Source organism: Haliotis rufescens, unplaced genomic scaffold, assembly GCF_023055435.1.
Source record: "Haliotis rufescens isolate VD_foot unplaced genomic scaffold, xgHalRufe1.0.p SCAF_1, whole genome shotgun sequence".
Lineage (NCBI taxonomy): Eukaryota > Metazoa > Mollusca > Gastropoda > Lepetellida > Haliotidae > Haliotis > Haliotis rufescens.
In genome coordinates this window covers 81,326,024-81,345,743 of record NW_025963779.1, presented here as the reverse complement: position 1 = coordinate 81,345,743, position 19,720 = coordinate 81,326,024, and the positions used below count along the sequence as shown (strand labels likewise).

Below are 19,720 nucleotides of genomic sequence, written 5' to 3'. Positions count from 1 at the left end.
ATATTATACATACACATGTCGAAAAAGAATGGTGGTAAAATGGATCGAAGCACCATGTTCGGAAGGTAACCTGCTCTCCATGTATGTTTGGGAAGACTTTCCTTTAAGAGATATTACTTTATAGAGTAACCATCTAGGAGGTGAAATGAATTACACACTGTCTTTTATTATTACAATTATAACAATACCCGTTACTGGGTCATTGTGATAGAATTGGGTTTTTTCACAAAACTCATAGGAAAAGACTGGCTATGCTCATCTGTATCGGTATTTATACACGAATCTACGCATATCGACGCAATTTCATCACGGGTCATTTGTCAGTGATGTAATTACTTCCCTAATCATTCGCCCGCACCTACACACATACATTGCATTGGACATAGTCCCTGGGGGCATAGGGAAACGGAATTCTGTTAGCAATGATTCTTAAAAGGTGTTGCAAATTGGTGCTGAATTAGATAATATACTTGTAATTACTCAGTTCCGGGTGTGGACCGAATACAGGTGTATATAAGCGTCTTGTTTTCAAGCACTAGCTATCACTGCTGTCGCCTCTCTTCACGTTTAGATCCAGTCTAATCAACACACTCTGTGAGTATCAGTTGTTTTGTGTTTTACGGGGTATTCAGCCTGTCCCTGTTAACGCTGTATTTTACGTTGCCGTTTTATGAGTGTTAGTCAGTAGTTGTTGCTGTAATGCTATTTCAAACTTTTACTGATTACTATTTGTAATATTGATTGAATCCTCCAAATGTGTTTTTAGTTTTCAAATCAGATAAAGTTCTACTTAAAGCAACAAAATAAAAAAGTGTAGAATAGCGACCACAAGTTGGTACAGAAACGGATTTTCTTACAGACTTGAATAATGAATGAAAAACTCCTTTTCAGCCTTCCAAAATGATGAAAGTTATCGCCCTTGTTGCCTGTCTGGCTGTCGCTGCCTTTGCTGAGCCTGTGAGCTATGGTCTGCACGGAGGCTTCGGAAAGGGTGGTCTGTACGGAGGCTACGGAATGGGTGGTCTGTACGGAGGCTTCGGAATGGGAGGTCTGTACGGAGGTTACGGTTTGGGAGGACTGTACGGAGGCTACGGAATGGGTGGTCTATACGGAGGCTACGGAATGGGTGGTCTATACGGAGGCCACGGACTAGGAGGACTGTACGGAGGAATCGGAGGTTTCGGAAAAGGTAAATGCAAATACAATCATGCCGAGAATATTATTGACCCTCACATATACCTAATACTTTGACAGATTATAAGTAAGCTAATTACACCAAACTTATTTTCCACCTTCATTGGACACATGCAGCATAACTAACCTATCGATATATTGAATATAGAAATTATTACGAGACGTAGAAATGACTTTGTACGGAAAATATTCTTAAACAAAAACCTCTTCTTTTTGTTGCAGGTATTGGATATGGCTACTACTAAGGTTGTCGCTCCAGAGTCACAATTCATCTGCATCATCAATATGTACATTATTTATTGTATCCGGTTTGAAATATGTCACATAAAACACAATCATTGAAACAATGTCTTACGTTTTTTATTCATAGTAGTGTTGGGGCTATGTTACAAAAGGAAAAAAATGTTATTAAGAGAGTTGTATCGGAACAGTGAGATATAAATCATCAAAATGAAAGTGAAACGCGTATACTAGTTTACTGGCATGAGCGAATGAGTGGGTGAATGAGAGAGTGTTGTTTAACGCTACAGTCAGCCTTTGTCAAATTACACCATGGCAGAGGCACAAAACCATGCGGCACGGTGACGCACAATCAGTCAGGTCACACACAATAAACATCTGGTCGCCTTCATAAGTCAGCTCTTACGACAAGCATGTGGCACCGAGTACCTGTTATTGACAGAAATAGCGTAGGATTCTAAAAAAGTGTCATTCATTCGCACGTGAAAGTTGTTTGTATGCAATATGGTGGTTCAGATATGTATATTCCTCAATGACATTGATCAACTTTACAGTGTTGACTCTCGTCCCTGCAGCCCGGATCCGTGAGCATCCGGTTTAGAATATAGGTCTTCAGCAACCCATGCTTGCTGTAAGAGGCGACTAACGGGATCGGGTGGTCAGGCTTGCTGACTTGGTTGATGCATGTTATTGTATCCCGATTGCATAGATCGATGCCCTTAGTGTCAATCACTGGATTGTCTGGTCCAGACTGGAATATTTACAGACCGCCGTAATTTAGCTGAAATATTGTCGAGTGCGGCGTTAAACAAACAAACAAACAAACAAACAAACAAACAAACAAAGCGACAAGCACGTAGTCTGGAAAACAACAAGAACAGAAGTTGGCAATTAATGTTCCATAACAAGGTCACATATTCATATATAATAGCCACCTGATCGTGTGCCTTCGGTAACACACAAACAAATGTTTACCATTAGTCTTCTGTAGTATCCAACACTCTCTGTCCATGATGAAATTTACAAAAATGCAAATGTCGGCATTCTTTATACGTGAGAAGCACCTAAACCTATATGCCATCTGTAAAAGTAAGGATTATTATTAAGCTTTCTTGGGAAAGTAGTAAACGACTCGACAGGTTTTTGGTAATGGCAAGAATGGACAGTCACAAGGTTTGAAATGTGCCCCCATACAGTCGTACCATTCCGTGGCTGCATAGTCAAGCCATTCCGCAGCTTTAGTTACCATCCTACATTTATCCCTTTGCCGTATGCTCTTTACATACAACTGGACCGCCTCCGTGGTCTAATGGTAGAGCGTCCGCCCGGAGAGCGGAAGGTCCGGGGTTCGATCCCCAGCCGCGTCATACCAAAAGACGTTAAAAGATGATACTTGTTGTTACCCTGTCTGGCGCTCGGCATTAAGGGGCTAAAACAAGGACTGGTCGGCTCGGAGTCAATATACTCTGTCTGAGTGGGGTATTCATGTTAAACTGCGGCATGGTATCTCAGTGGGCTAGCACTATAAATCGGCATCAGTCCGGACTAGTACAAGCAGCCACACACACACATACACGTGCATGCACGTCGCTATATAAGTGCAATAATCTTGGACGCGACGTTAAACCCCATATCACCTCACCTCACCTTACATACAACTCCTTGATTAGCCATACTCCCCACTGCACATTCCTCTTTTTCAGTATTAATGATATAGGAAGACCCTTTCAGAGCTCCGATGTTGTTACATTGTAATCAATGATATATTTCTTTCTATGAAATGCAGGTTCCATTTGTAGATCACACTACATATGAAATACATTGAGATCTGTTCTTTAACAGGAACTGTTTCAACAGGTTTTTTAACCGTGTTACTAGAGGCGTGCGTGAAGAGTCACTGCTGAAATGTGAACATTAAATCTGCACTGACTTTTCTTCATGACCGTAACATGGAGCATCATTACATTAAATATAATTATCATTTGCAGTTATCATCCAGATAGTGAAGTATAAATAAATGAATTGATAGGAAATATATAGGGCTTGCATGCCTTAATCAAATTATGAGTAGAATGTTCGTTTGTCAATGTTGTTCTTAATAAAAGTATACAATGGGCTATGCAAAAGTATATGGTGACACCTTGTCGTTCAAGAGTTTCAAGAATGTTTTAGCAGAGGGCGTACATATATACACAGAGAGAGAGAGAGAGAGAGAGAGAGAGAGAGAGAGAGAGAGAGAGAGAGAGAGAGAGAGAGAGAGAGAGAGAGAGAGAGAGAGAGAGAGAGAGAGAGAGAGAATAAGTTTGTGTTTTGAATTAAGTAATTTATGATTAGGAGCAGACACGATGTAAGTCAGCGAATCCTTATTTAAATGTCAGAGGTGAGATGAATATCAAATATAAGGATCCACAGCGCAGCAACAACGACCCATCCCAAACCGATGCCTAGAAATGGGGAAAGTTATAAGCTTTTAGGAAAGCCATGTATATTATACATACACATGTCGAAAAAGAATGGTGGTAAAATGGATCGAAGCACCATGTTCGGAAGGTAACCTGCTCTCCATGTATGTTTGGGAAGACTTTCCTTTAAGAGATATTACTTTATAGAGTAACCATCTAGGAGGTGAAATGAATTACACACTGTCTTTTATTATTACAATTATAACAATACCCGTTACTGGGTCATTGTGATAGAATTGGGTTTTTTCACAAAACTCATAGGAAAAGACTGGCTATGCTCATCTGTATCGGTATTTATACACGAATCTACGCATATCGACGCAATTTCATCACGGGTCATTTGTCAGTGATGTAATTACTTCCCTAATCATTCGCTCGCACCTACACACATACATTGCATTGGACATAGTCCCTGGGGGCATAGGGAAACGGAATTCTGTTAGCAATGATTCTTAAAAGGTGTTGCAAATTGGTGCTGAATTAGATAATATACTTGTAATTACTCAGTTCCGGGTGTGGACCGAATACAGGTGTATATAAGCGTCTTGTTTTCAAGCACTAGCTATCACTGCTGTCGCCTCTCTTCACGTTTAGATCCAGTCTAATCAACACACTCTGTGAGTATCAGTTGTTTTGTGTTTTACGGGGTATTCAGCCTGTCCCTGTTAACGCTGTATTTTATGTTGCCGTTTTATGAGTGTTAGTCAGTAGTTGTTGCTGTAATGCTATTTCAAACTTTTACTGATTACTATTTGTAATATTGATTGAATCCTCCAAATGTGTTTTTAGTTTTCAAATCAGATAAAGTTCTACTTAAAGCAACAAAATAAAAAAGTGTAGAATAGCGACCACAAGTTGGTACAGAAACGGATTTTCTTACAGACTTGAATAATGAATGAAAAACTCCTTTTCAGCCTTCCAAAATGATGAAAGTTATCGCCCTTGTTGCCTGTCTGGCTGTCGCTGCCTTTGCTGAGCCTGTGAGCTATGGTCTGCACGGAGGCTTCGGAAAGGGTGGTCTGTACGGAGGCTACGGAATGGGTGGTCTGTACGGAGGCTACGGAATGGGAGGTCTGTACGGAGGCTTCGGAATGGGAGGTCTGTACGGAGGCTACGGTTTGGGAGGACTGTACGGAGGCTACGGAATGGGTGGTCTATACGGAGGCTACGGAATGGGTGGTCTATACGGAGGCCACGGACTAGGAGGACTGTACGGAGGAATCGGAGGTTTCGGAAAAGGTAAATGCAAATACAATCATGCCGAGAATATTATTGACCCTCACATATACCTAATACTTTGACAGATTATAAGTAAGCTAATTACACCAAACTTATTTTCCACCTTCATTGGACACATGCAGCATAACTAACCTATCGATATATTGAATATAGAAATTATTACGAGACGTAGAAATGACTTTGTACGGAAAATATTCTTAAACAAAAACCTCTTCTTTTTGTTGCAGGTATTGGATATGGCTACTACTAAGGTTGTCGCTCCAGAGTCACAATTCATCTGCATCATCAATATGTACATTATTTATTGTATCCGGTTTGAAATATGTCACATAAAACACAATCATTGAAACAATGTCTTACGTTTTTTATTCATAGTAGTGTTGGGGCTATGTTACAAAAGGAAAAAAATGTTATTAAGAGAGTTGTATCGGAACAGTGAGATATAAATCATCAAAATGAAAGTGAAACGCGTATACTAGTTTACTGGCATGAGCGAATGAGTGGGTGAATGAGAGAGTGTTGTTTAACGCTACAGTCAGCCTTTGTCAAATTACACCATGGCAGAGGCACAAAACCATGCGGCACGGTGACGCACAATCAGTCAGGTCACACACAATAAACATCTGGTCGCCTTCATAAGTCAGCTCTTACGACAAGCATGTGGCACCGAGTACCTGTTATTGACAGAAATAGCGTAGGATTCTAAAAAAGTGTCATTCATTCGCACGTGAAAGTTGTTTGTATGCAATATGGTGGTTCAGATATGTATATTCCTCAATGACATTGATCAACTTTACAGTGTTGACTCTCGTCCCTGCAGCCCGGATCCGTGAGCATCCGGTTTAGAATATAGGTCTTCAGCAACCCATGCTTGCTGTAAGAGGCGACTAACGGGATCGGGTGGTCAGGCTTGCTGACTTGGTTGATGCATGTTATTGTATCCCGATTGCATAGATCGATGCTCATAGTGTCAATCACTGGATTGTCTGGTCCAGACTGGAATATTTACAGACCGCCGTAATTTAGCTGAAATATTGTCGAGTGCGGCGTTAAACAAACAAACAAACAAACAAACAAACAAACAAACAAAGCGACAAGCACGTAGTCTGGAAAACAACAAGAACAGAAGTTGGCAATTAATGTTCCATAACAAGGTCACATATTCATATATAATAGCCACCTGATCGTGTGCCTTCGGTAACACACAAACAAATGTTTACCATTAGTCTTCTGTAGTATCCAACACTCTCTGTCCATGATGAAATTTACAAAAATGCAAATGTCGGCATTCTTTATACGTGAGAAGCACCTAAACCTATATGCCATCTGTAAAAGTAAGGATTATTATTAAGCTTTCCTGGGAAAGTAGTAAACGACTCGACAGGTGTTTGGTAATGGCAAGAATGGACAGTCACAAGGTTTGAAATGTGCCCCCATACAGTCGTACCATTCCGTGGCTGCATAGTCAAGCCATTCCGCAGCTTTAGTTACCATCCTACATTTATCCCTTTGCCGTATGCTCTTTACATACAACTGGACCGCCTCCGTGGTCTAATGGTAGAGCGTCCGCCCGGAGAGCGGAAGGTCCGGGGTTCGATCCCCAGCCGCGTCATACCAAAAGACGTTAAAAGATGATACTTGTTGTTACCCTGTCTGGCGCTCGGCATTAAGGGGCTAAAACAAGGACTGGTCGGCTCGGAGTCAATATACTCTGTCTGAGTGGGGTATTCATGTTAAACTGCGGCATGGTATCTCAGTGGGCTAGCACTATAAATCGGCATCAGTCCGGACTAGTACAAGCAGCCACACACACACATACACGTGCATGCACGTCGCTATATAAGTGCAATAATCTTGGACGCGACGTTAAACCCCATATCACCTCACCTCACCTTACATACAACTCCTTGATTAGCCATACTCCCCACTGCACATTCCTCTTTTTCAGTATTAATGATATAGGAAGACCCTTTCAGAGCTCCGATGTTGTTACATTGTAATCAATGATATATTTCTTTCTATGAAATGCAGGTTCCATTTGTAGATCACACTACATATGAAATACATTGAGATCTGTTCTTTAACAGGAACTGTTTCAACAGGTTTTTTAACCGTGTTACTAGAGGCGTGCGTGAAGAGTCACTGCTGAAATGTGAACATTAAATCTGCACTGACTTTTCTTCATGACCGTAACATGGAGCATCATTACATTAAATATAATTATCATTTGCAGTTATCATCCAGATAGTGAAGTATAAATAAATGAATTGATAGGAAATATATAGGGCTTGCATGCCTTAATCAAATTATGAGTAGAATGTTCGTTTGTCAATGTTGTTCTTAATAAAAGTATACAATGGGCTATGCAAAAGTATATGGTGACACCTTGTCGTTCAAGAGTTTCAAGAATGTTTTAGCAGAGGGCGTACATATATACACAGAGAGAGAGAGAGAGAGAGAGAGAGAGAGAGAGAGAGAGAGAGAGAGAGAGAGAGAGAGAGAGAGAGAGAGAGAGAGAATAAGTTTGTGTTTTGAATTAAGTAATTTATGATTAGGAGCAGACACGATGTAAGTCAGCGAATCCTTATTTAAATGTCAGAGGTGAGATGAATATCAAATATAAGGATCCACAGCGCAGCAACAACGACCCATCCCAAACCGATGCCTAGAAATGGGGAAAGTTATAAGCTTTTAGGAAAGCCATGTATATTATACATACACATGTCGAAAAAGAATGGTGGTAAAATGGATCGAAGCACCATGTTCGGAAGGTAACCTGCTCTCCATGTATGTTTGGGAAGACTTTCCTTTAAGAGATATTACTTTATAGAGTAACCATCTAGGAGGTGAAATGAATTACACACTGTCTTTTATTATTACAATTATAACAATACCCGTTACTGGGTCATTGTGATAGAATTGGTTTTTTTCACAGACCACATAGGAAAAGACTGGCTATGCTCATCTGTATCGGTATTTATACACGAATCTACGCATATCGACGCAATTTCATCACGGGTCATTTGTCAGTGATGTAATTACTTCCCTAATCATTCGCCCGCACCTACACACATACATTGCATTGGACATAGTCCCTGGGGGCATAGGGAAACGGAATTCTGTTAGCAATGATTCTTAAAAGGTGTTGCAAATTGGTGCTGAATTAGATAATATACTTGTAATTAGCCAGTTCCGGGTGTGGACCGAATACAGGTGTATATAAGCGTCTTGTTTTCAAGCACTAGCTATCACTGCTGTCGCCTCTCTTCACGTTTAAATCCAGTCTAATCAACACACCCTGTGAGTATCAGTTGTTTTGTGTTTTACGGGGTATTCAGCCTGTCCCTGTTAACGCTGTATTTTACGTTGCCGTTTTATGAGTGTTAGTCAGTAGTTGTTGCTGTAATGCTATTTCAAACTTTTACTGATTACTATTTGTAATATTGATTGAATCCTCCAAATGTGTTTTTAGTTTTCAAATCAGATAAAGTTCTACTTAAAGCAACAAAATAAAAAAGTGTAGAATAGCGACCACAAGTTGGTACAGAAACGGATTTTCTTACAGACTTGAATAATGAATGAAAAACTCCTTTTCAGCCTTCCAAAATGATGAAAGTTATCGCCCTTGTTGCCTGTCTGGCTGTCGCTGCCTTTGCTGAGCCTGTGAGCTATGGTCTGCACGGAGGCTTCGGAAAGGGTGGTCTGTACGGAGGCTACGGAATGGGTGGTCTGTACGGAGGCTTCGGAATGGGAGGTCTGTACGGAGGTTACGGTTTGGGAGGACTGTACGGAGGCTACGGAATGGGTGGTCTATACGGAGGCTACGGAATGGGTGGTCTATACGGAGGCCACGGACTAGGAGGACTGTACGGAGGAATCGGAGGTTTCGGAAAAGGTAAATGCAAATACAATCATGCCGAGAATATTATTGACCCTCACATATACCTAATACTTTGACAGATTATAAGTAAGCTAATTACACCAAACTTATTTTCCACCTTCATTGGACACATGCAGCATAACTAACCTATCGATATATTGAATATAGAAATTATTACGAGACGTAGAAATGACTTTGTACGGAAAATATTCTTAAACAAAAACCTCTTCTTTTTGTTGCAGGTATTGGATATGGCTACTACTAAGGTTGTCGCTCCAGAGTCACAATTCATCTGCATCATCAATATGTACATTATTTATTGTATCCGGTTTGAAATATGTCACATAAAACACAATCATTGAAACAATGTCTTACGTTTTTTATTCATAGTAGTGTTGGGGCTATGTTACAAAAGGAAAAAAATGTTATTAAGAGAGTTGTATCGGAACAGTGAGATATAAATCATCAAAATGAAAGTGAAACGCGTATACTAGTTTACTGGCATGAGCGAATGAGTGGGTGAATGAGAGAGTGTTGTTTAACGCTACAGTCAGCCTTTGTCAAATTACACCATGGCAGAGGCACAAAACCATGCGGCACGGTGACGCACAATCAGTCAGGTCACACACAATAAACATCTGGTCGCCTTCATAAGTCAGCTCTTACGACAAGCATGTGGCACCGAGTACCTGTTATTGACAGAAATAGCGTAGGATTCTAAAAAAGTGTCATTCATTCGCAGGTGAAAGTTGTTTGTATGCAATATGGTGGTTCAGATATGTATATTCCTCAATGACATTGATCAACTTTACAGTGTTGACTCTCGTCCCTGCAGCCCGGATCCGTGAGCATCCGGTTTAGAATATAGGTCTTCAGCAACCCATGCTTGCTGTAAGAGGCGACTAACGGGATCGGGTGGTCAGGCTTGCTGACTTGGTTGATGCATGTTATTGTATCCCGATTGCATAGATCGATGCTCATAGTGTCAATCACTGGATTGTCTGGTCCAGACTGGAATATTTACAGACCGCCGTAATTTAGCTGAAATATTGTCGAGTGCGGCGTTAAACAAACAAACAAACAAACAAACAAACAAAGCGACAAGCACGTAGTCTGGAAAACAACAAGAACAGAAGTTGGCAATTAATGTTCCATAACAAGGTCACATATTCATATATAATAGCCACCTGATCGTGTGCCTTCGGTAACACACAAACAAATGTTTACCATTAGTCTTCTGTAGTATCCAACACTCTCTGTCCATGATGAAATTTACAAAAATGCAAATGTCGGCATTCTTTATACGTGAGAAGCACCTAAACCTATATGCCATCTGTAAAAGTAAGGATTATTATTAAGCTTTCTTGGGAAAGTAATAAACGACTCGACAGGTTTTTGGTAATGGCAAGAATGGACAGTCACAAGGTTTGAAATGTGCCCCCATACAGTCGTACCATTCCGTGGCTGCATAGTCAAGCCATTCCGCAGCTTTAGTTACCATCCTACATTTATCCCTTTGCCGTATGCTCTTTACATACAACTGTACCGCCTCCGTGGTCTAATGGTAGAGCGTCCGCCCGGAGAGCGGAAGGTCCGGGGTTCGATCCCCAGCCGCGTCATACCAAAAGACGTTAAAAGATGATACTTGTTGTTACCCTGTCTGGCACTCGGCATTAAGGGGCTAAAACAAGGACTGGTCGGCTCGGAGTCAATATACTCTGTCTGAGTGGGGTATTCATGTTAAACTGCGGCATGGTATCTCAGTGGGCTAGCACTATAAATCGGCATCAGTCCGGAGTAGTACAAGCAGCCACACACACACATACACGTGCATGCACGTCGCTATATAAGTGCAATAATCTTGGACGCGACGTTAAACCCCATATCACCTCACCTCACCTTACATACAACTCCTTGATTAGCCATACTCCCCACTGCACATTCCTCTTTTTCAGTATTAATGATATAGGAAGACCCTTTCAGAGCTCCGATGTTGTTACATTGTAATCAATGATATATTTCTTTCTATGAAATGCAGGTTCCATTTGTAGATCACACTACATATGAAATACATTGAGATCTGTTCTTTAACAGGAACTGTTTCAACAGGTTTTTTAACCGTGTTACTAGAGGCGTGCGTGAAGAGTCACTGCTGAAATGTGAACATTAAATCTGCACTGACTTTTCTTCATGACCGTAACATGGAGCATCATTACATTAAATATAATTATCATTTGCAGTTATCATCCAGATAGTGAAGTATAAATAAATGAATTGATAGGAAATATATAGGGCTTGCATGCCTTAATCAAATTATGAGTAGAATGTTCGTTTGTCAATGTTGTTCTTAATAAAAGTATACAATGGGCTATGCAAAAGTATATGGTGACACCTTGTCGTTCAAGAGTTTCAAGAATGTTTTAGCAGAGGGCGTACATATATACAGACAGAGAGAGAGAGAGAGAGAGAGAGAGAGAGAGAGAGAGAGAGAGAGAGAGAGAGAAAGAAAGAGAGAGAGAGAGAGAGAGAGAGAGAGAGAGAGAGAGAATAAGTCTGTGTTTTGAATTAGGTAATTTATAATTAGGAGCAGATACGATGTAAGTCAGCGAATCCTTATTTAAATGTCAGAGGTGAGATGAATATCAAATATAAGGATCCACAGCGCAGCAACAACGACCCATCCCAAACCGATGCCTAGAAATGGGGAAAGTTATAAGCTTTTAGGAAAGCCATGTATATTATACATACACATGTCGAAAAAGAATGGTGGTAAAATGGATCGAAGCACCATGTTCGGAAGGTAACCTGCTCTCCATGTATGTTTGGGAAGACTTTCCTTTAAGAGATATTACTTTATAGAGTAACCATCTAGGAGGTGAAATGAATTACACGCTGTCTTTTATTATTACAATTATAACAATACCCGTTACTGGGTCATTGTGATAGAATTGTTTTTTTTCACAAAACTCATAGGAAAAGACTGGCTATGCTCATCTGTATCGGTATTTATAGACGAATCTACGCATATCGACGCAATTTCATCACGGGTCATTTGTCAGTGATGTAATTACTTCCCTAATCATTCGCCCGCACCTACACACATACATTGCATTGGACATAGTCCCTGGGGGCATAGGGAAACGGAATTCTGTTAGCAATGATTCTTAAAAGGTGTTGCAAATTGGTGCTGAATTAGATAATATACTTGTAATTAGTCAGTTCCGGGTGTGGACCGAATACAGGTGTATATAAGCGTCTTGTTTTCAAGCACTAGCTATCACTGCTGTCGCCTCTCTTCACGTTTAGATCCAGTCTAATCAACACACTCTGTGAGTATCAGTTGTTTTGTGTTTTACGGGGTATTCAGCCTGTCCCTGTTAACGCTGTATTTTACGTTGCCGTTTTATGAGTGTTAGTCAGTAGTTGTTGCTGTAATGCTATTTCAAACTTTTACTGATTACTATTTGTAATATTGATTGAATCCTCCAAATGTGTTTTTAGTTTTCAAATCAGATAAAGTTCTACTTAAAGCAACAAAATAAAAAAGTGTAGAATAGCGACCACAAGTTGGTACAGAAACGGATTTTCTTACAGACTTGAATAATGAATGAAAAACTCCTTTTCAGCCTTCCAAAATGATGAAAGTTATCGCCCTTGTTGCCTGTCTGGCTGTCGCTGCCTTTGCTGAGCCTGTGAGCTATGGTCTGCACGGAGGCTTCGGAAAGGGTGGTCTGTACGGAGGCTACGGAATGGGTGGTCTGTACGGAGGCTTCGGAATGGGAGGTCTGTACGGAGGTTACGGTTTGGGAGGACTGTACGGAGGCTACGGAATGGGTGGTCTATACGGAGGCTACGGAATGGGTGGTCTATACGGAGGCCACGGACTAGGAGGACTGTACGGAGGAATCGGAGGTTTCGGAAAAGGTAAATGCAAATACAATCATGCCGAGAATATTATTGACCCTCACATATACCTAATACTTTGACAGATTATAAGTAAGCTAATTACACCAAACTTATTTTCCACCTTCATTGGACACATGCAGCATAACTAACCTATCGATATATTGAATATAGAAATTATTACGAGACGTAGAAATGACTTTGTACGGAAAATATTCTTAAACAAAAACCTCTTCTTTTTGTTGCAGGTATTGGATATGGCTACTACTAAGGTTGTCGCTCCAGTGTCACAATTCATCTGCATCATCAATATGTACATTATTTATTGTATCCGGTTTGAAATATGTCACATAAAACACAATCATTGAAACAATGTCTTACGTTTTTTATTCATAGTAGTGTTGGGGCTATGTTACAAAAGGAAAAAAATGTTATTAAGAGAGTTGTATCGGAACAGTGAGATATAAATCATCAAAATGAAAGAGAAACGCGTATACTAGTTTACTGGCATGAGCGAATGAGTGGGTGAATGAGAGAGTGTTGTTTGACGCTACAGTCAGCCTTTGTCAAATTACACCATGGCAGAGGCACAAAACCATGCGGCACGGTGACGCACAATCAGTCAGGTCACACACAATAAACATCTGGTCGCCTTCATAAGTCAGCTCTTACGACAAGCATGTGGCACCGAGTACCTGTTATTGACAGAAATAGCGTAGGATTCTAAAAAAGTGTCATTCATTCGCACGTGAAAGTTGTTTGTATGCAATATGGTGGTTCAGATATGTATATTCCTTAATGACATTGATCAACTTTACAGTGTTGACTCTCGTCCCTGCAGCCCGGATCCGTGAGCATCCGGTTTAGAATATAGGTCTTCAGCAACCCATGCTTGCTGTAAGAGGCGACTAACGGGATCGGGTGGTCAGGCTTGCTGACTTGGTTGATGCATGTTATTGTATCCCGATTGCATAGATCGATGCTCATAGTGTCAATCACTGGATTGTCTGGTCCAGACTGGAATATTTACAGACCGCCGTAATTTAGCTGAAATATTGTCGAGTGCGGCGTTAAACAAACAAACAAACAAACAAAGCGACAAGCACGTAGTCTGGAAAACAACAAGAACAGAAGTTGGCAATTAATGTTCCATAACAAGGTCACATATTCATATATAATAGCCACCTGATCGTGTGCCTTCGGTAACACACAAACAAATGTTTACCATTAGTCTTCTGTAGTATCCAACACTCTCTGTCCATGATGAAATTTACAAAAATGCAAATGTCGGCATTCTTTATACGTGAGAAGCACCTAAACCTATATGCCATCTGTAAAAGTAAGGATTATTATTAAGCTTTCTTGGGAAAGTAGTAAACGACTCGACAGGTTTTTGGTAATGGCAAGAATGGACAGTCACAAGGTTTGAAATGTGCCCCCATACAGTCGTACCATTCCGTGGCTGCATAGTCAAGCCATTCCGCAGCTTTAGTTACCATCCTACATTTATCCCTTTGCCGTATGCTCTTTACATACAACTGGACCGCCTCCGTGGTCTAATGGTAGAACGTCCGCCCGGAGAGCGGAAGGTCCGGGGTTCGATCCCCAGCCGCGTCATACCAAAAGACGTTAAAAGATGATACTTGTTGTTACCCTGTCTGGCGCTCGGCATTAAGGGGCTAAAACAAGGACTGGTCGGCTCGGAGTCAATATACTCTGTCTGAGTGGGGTATTCATGTTAAACTGCGGCATGGTATCTCAGTGGGCTAGCACTATAAATCGGCATCAGTCCGGAGTAGTACAAGCAGCCACACACACACATACACGTGCATGCACGTCGCTATATAAGTGCAATAATCTTGAACGCGACGTTAAACCCCATATCACCTCACCTCACCTTACATACAACTCCTTGATTAGCCATACTCCCCACTGCACATTCCTCTTTTTCAGTATTAATGATATAGGAAGACCCTTTCAGAGCTCCGATGTTGTTACATTGTAATCAATGATATATTTCTTTCTATGAAATGCAGGTTCCATTTGTAGATCACACTACATATGAAATACATTGAGATCTGTTCTTTAACAGGAACTGTTTCAACAGGTTTTTTAACCGTGTTACTAGAGGCGTGCGTGAAGAGTCACTGCTGAAATGTGAACATTAAATCTGCACTGACTTTTCTTCATGACCGTAACATGGAGCATCATTACATTAAATATAATTATCATTTGCAGTTATCATCCAGATAGTGAAGTATAAATAAATGAATTGATAGGAAATATATAGGGCTTGCATGCCTTAATCAAATTATGAGTAGAATGTTCGTTTGTCAATGTTGTTCTTAATAAAAGTATACAATGGGCTATGCAAAAGTATATGGTGACACCTTGTCGTTCAAGAGTTTCAAGAATGTTTTAGCAGAGGGCGTACATATATACAGAGAGAGAGAGAGAGAGAGAGAGAGAGAGAAAGAAAGAGAGAGAGAGAGAGAGAGAGAGAGAGAGAGAGAGAGAGAGAGAGAGAGAGAGAGAGAGAATAAGTCTGTGTTTTGAATTAGGTAATTTATAATTAGGAGCAGATACGATGTAAGTCAGCGAATCCTTATTTAAATGTCAGAGGTGAGATGAATATCAAATATAAGGATCCACAGCGCAGCAACAACGACCCATCCCAAACCGATGCCTAGAAATGGGGAAAGTTATAAGCTTTTAGGAAAGCCATGTATATTATACATACACATGTCGAAAAAGAATGGTGGTAAAATGGATCGAAGCACCATGTTCGGAAGGTAACCTGCTCTCCATGTATGTTTGGGAAGACTTTCCTTTAAGAGATATTACTTTATAGAGTAACCATCTAGGAGGTGAAATGAATTACACACTGTCTTTTATTATTACAATTATAACAATACCCGTTACTGGGTCATTGTGATAGAATTGGGTTTTTTCACAAAACTCATAGGAAAAGACTGGCTATGCTCATCTGTATCGGTATTTATACACGAATCTACGCATATCGACGCAATTTCATCACGGGTCATTTGTCAGTGATGTAATTACTTCCCTAATCATTCGCCCGCACCTACACACATACATTGCATTGGACATAGTCCCTGGGGGCATAGGGAAACGGAATTCTGTTAGCAATGATTCTTAAAAGGTGTTGCAAATTGGTGCTGAATTAGATAATATACTTGTAATTAGTCAGTTCCGGGTGTGGACCGAATACAGGTGTATATAAGCGTCTTGTTTTCAAGCACTAGCTATCACTGCTGTCGCCTCTCTTCACGTTTAGATCCAGTCTAATCAACACACTCTGTGAGTATCAGTTGTTTTGTGTTTTACGGGGTATTCAGCCTGTCGCTGTTAACGCTGTATTTTACGTTGCCGTTTTATGAGTGTTAGTCAGTAGTTGTTGCTGTAATGCTATTTCAAACTTTTACTGATTACTATTTGTAATATTGATTGAATCCTCCAAATGTGTTTTTAGTTTTCAAATCAGATAAAGTTCTACTTAAAGCAACAAAATAAAAAAGTGTAGAATAGCGACCACAAGTTGGTACAGAAACGGATTTTCTTACAGACTTGAATAATGAATGAAAAACTCCTTTTCAGCCTTCCAAAATGATGAAAGTTATCGCCCTTGTTGCCTGTCTGGCTGTCGCTGCCTTTGCTGAGCCTGTGAGCTATGGTCTGCACGGAGGCTTCGGAAAGGGTGGTCTGTACGGAGGCTACGGAATGGGTGGTCTGTACGGAGGCTTCGGAATGGGAGGTCTGTACGGAGGTTACGGTTTGGGAGGACTGTACGGAGGCTACGGAATGGGTGGTCTATACGGAGGCTACGGAATGGGTGGTCTATACGGAGGCCACGGACTAGGAGGACTGTACGGAGGAATCGGAGGTTTCGGAAAAGGTAAATGCAAATACAATCATGCCGAGAATATTATTGACCCTCACATATACCTAATACTTTGACAGATTATAAGTAAGCTAATTACACCAAACTTATTTTCCACCTTCATTGGACACATGCAGCATAACTAACCTATCGATATATTGAATATAGAAATTATTACGAGACGTAGAAATGACTTTGTACGGAAAATATTCTTAAACAAAAACCTCTTCTTTTTGTTGCAGGTATTGGATATGGCTACTACTAAGGTTGTCGCTCCAGTGTCACAATTCATCTGCATCATCAATATGTACATTATTTATTGTATCCGGTTTGAAATATGTCACATAAAACACAATCATTGAAACAATGTCTTACGTTTTTTATTCATAGTAGTGTTGGGGCTATGTTACAAAAGGAAAAAAATGTTATTAAGAGAGTTGTATCGGAACAGTGAGATATAAATCATCAAAATGAAAGAGAAACGCGTATACTAGTTTACTGGCATGAGCGAATGAGTGGGTGAATGAGAGAGTGTTGTTTAACGCTACAGTCAGCCTTTGTCAAATTACACCATGGCAGAGGCACAAAACCATGCGGCACGGTGACGCACAATCAGTCAGGTCACACACAATAAACATCTGGTCGCCTTCATAAGTCAGCTCTTACGACAAGCATGTGGCACCGAGTACCTGTTATTGACAGAAATAGCGTAGGATTCTAAAAAAGTGTCATTCATTCGCAGGTGAAAGTTGTTTGTATGCAATATGAAGGTTCAGATATGTATATTCCTCAATGACATTGATCAACTTTACAGTGTTGACTCTCGTCCCTGCAGCCCGGATCCGTGAGCATCCGGTTTAGAATATAGGTCTTCAGCAACCCATGCTTGCTGTAAGAGGCGACTAACGGGATCGGGTGGTCAGGCTTGCTGACTTGGTTGATGCATGTTATTGTATCCCGATTGCATAGATCGATGCTCATAGTGTCAATCACTGGATTGTCTGGTCCAGACTGGAATATTTACAGACCGCCGTAATTTAGCTGAAATATTGTCGAGTGCGGCGTTAAACAAACAAACAAACAAACAAACAAACAAACAAACAAACAAACAAACAAAGAAAGCGACAAGCACGTAGTCTGGAAAACAACAAGAACAGAAGTTGGCAATTAATGTTCCATAACAAGGTCACATATTCATATATAATAGCCACCTGATCGTGTGCCTTCGGTAACACACAAACAAATGTTTACCATTAGTCTTCTGTAGTATCCAACACTCTCTGTCCATGATGAAATTTACAAAAATGCAAATGTCGGCATTCTTTATACGTGAGAAGCACCTAAACCTATATGCCATCTGTAAAAGTAAGGATTATTATTAAGCTTTCTTGGGAAAGTAGTAAACGACTCGACAGGTTTTTGGTAATGGCAAGAATGGACAGTCACAAGGTTTGAAATGTGCCCCCATACAGTCGTACCATTCCGTGGCTGCATAGTCAAGCCATTCCGCAGCTTTAGTTACCATCCTACATTTATCCCTTTGCCGTATGCTCTTTACATACAACTGGACCGCCTCCGTGGTCTAATGGTAGAGCGTCCGCCCGGAGAGCGGAAGGTCCGGGGTTCGATCCCCAGCCGCGTCATACCAAAAGACGTTAAAAGATGATACTTGTTGTTACCCTGTCTGGCGCTCGGCATTAAGGGGCTAAAACAAGGACTGGTCGGCTCGGAGTCAATATACTCTGTCTGAGTGGGGTATTCATGTTAAACTGCGGCATGGTATCTCAGTGGGCTAGCACTATAAATCGGCATCAGTCCGGACTAGTACAAGCAGCCACACACACACATACACGTGCATGCACGTCGCTATATAAGTGCAATAATCTTGGACGCGACGTTAAACCCCATATCACCTCACCTCACCTTACATACAACTCCTTGATTAGCCATACTCCCCACTGCACATTCCTCTTTTTCAGTATTAATGATATAGGAAGACCCTTTCAGAGCTCCGATGTTGTTACATTGTAATCAATGATATATTTCTTTCTATGAAATGCAGGTTCCATTTGTAGATCACACTACATATGAAATACATTGAGATCTGTTCTTTAACAGGAACTGTTTCAACAGGTTTTTTAACCGTGTTACTAGAGGCGTGCGTGAAGAGTCACTGCTGAAATGTGAACATTAAATCTGCACTGACTTTTCTTCATGACCGTAACATGGAGCATCATTACATTAAATATAATTATCATTTGCAGTTATCATCCAGATAGTGAAGTATAAATAAATGAATTGATAGGAAATATATAGGGCTTGCATGCCTTAATCAAATTATGAGTAGAATGTTCGTTTGTCAATGTTGTTCTTAATAAAAGTATACAATGGGCTATGCAAAAGTATATGGTGACACCTTGTCGTTCAAGAGTTTCAAGAATGTTTTAGCAGAGGGCGTACATATATACAGAGAGAGAGAGAGAGAGAGAGAGAGAGAGAGAGAGAGAGAAAGAAAGAGAGAGAGAGAGAGAGAGAGAGAGAGAGAGAGAGAGAGAGAGAGAGAGAGAGAGAGAGAGAGAGAGAGAGGGAATAAGTCTGTGATTTGAATTAGGTAATTTATAATTAGGAGCAGATACGATGTAAGTAAGCGAATCCTTATTTAAATGTCAGAGGTGAGATGAATATCAAATATAAGGATCCACAGCGCAGCAACAACGACCCATCCCAAACCGATGCCTAGAAATGGGGAAAGTTATAAGCTTTTAGGAAAGCCATGTATATTACACATACACATGTCGAAAAAGAATGGTTGTAAAATGGATCGAAGCACCATGTTCGGAAGGTAACCTGCTCTCCATGTATGTTTGGGAAGACTTTCCTTTAAGAGATATTACTTTATAG

General features: G+C 40.6%; 5 protein-coding genes across 5 annotated transcripts; all 5 read left to right on the top strand.

The window, feature by feature from the left end:
• Positions 1-486: 486 nt before the first annotated feature.
• On the top strand, positions 487-1,538 carry LOC124143813 (acanthoscurrin-1-like). Its single transcript, XM_048382621.1, has 3 exons — positions 487-594; positions 892-1,189; positions 1,417-1,538. Exons 2-3 carry the CDS (start codon positions 901-903, stop codon positions 1,437-1,439), a joined length of 312 nt encoding a protein of 103 aa, XP_048238578.1. The 5' UTR covers positions 487-594; positions 892-900; the 3' UTR covers positions 1,440-1,538.
• Positions 1,539-4,405: 2,867 nt separating this feature from the next.
• On the top strand, positions 4,406-5,484 carry LOC125372474 (neuropeptide-like protein 31). The gene is made up of 3 exons (XM_048382605.1): positions 4,406-4,513; positions 4,811-5,135; positions 5,363-5,484. Exons 2-3 carry the CDS (start codon positions 4,820-4,822, stop codon positions 5,383-5,385), a joined length of 339 nt encoding a protein of 112 aa, XP_048238562.1. The 5' UTR covers positions 4,406-4,513; positions 4,811-4,819; the 3' UTR covers positions 5,386-5,484.
• A 2,922-nt stretch (positions 5,485-8,406) lies between these two features.
• Positions 8,407-9,379, top strand: LOC124143814 (acanthoscurrin-1-like). Its single transcript, XM_048382597.1, has 3 exons — positions 8,407-8,435; positions 8,733-9,030; positions 9,258-9,379. The coding sequence occupies exons 2-3, from the start codon at positions 8,742-8,744 to the stop codon at positions 9,278-9,280; spliced, it is 312 nt and encodes a 103-aa protein (XP_048238554.1). The 5' UTR covers positions 8,407-8,435; positions 8,733-8,741; the 3' UTR covers positions 9,281-9,379.
• Positions 9,380-12,217: 2,838 nt separating this feature from the next.
• LOC125372473 (acanthoscurrin-1-like) lies at positions 12,218-13,288 on the top strand. Its single transcript, XM_048382588.1, has 3 exons — positions 12,218-12,344; positions 12,642-12,939; positions 13,167-13,288. Exons 2-3 carry the CDS (start codon positions 12,651-12,653, stop codon positions 13,187-13,189), a joined length of 312 nt encoding a protein of 103 aa, XP_048238545.1. The 5' UTR covers positions 12,218-12,344; positions 12,642-12,650; the 3' UTR covers positions 13,190-13,288.
• Positions 13,289-16,113: 2,825 nt separating this feature from the next.
• LOC125372472 (acanthoscurrin-1-like) lies at positions 16,114-17,183 on the top strand. The gene is made up of 3 exons (XM_048382580.1): positions 16,114-16,239; positions 16,537-16,834; positions 17,062-17,183. Exons 2-3 carry the CDS (start codon positions 16,546-16,548, stop codon positions 17,082-17,084), a joined length of 312 nt encoding a protein of 103 aa, XP_048238537.1. The 5' UTR covers positions 16,114-16,239; positions 16,537-16,545; the 3' UTR covers positions 17,085-17,183.
• Positions 17,184-19,720: the final 2,537 nt, after the last annotated feature.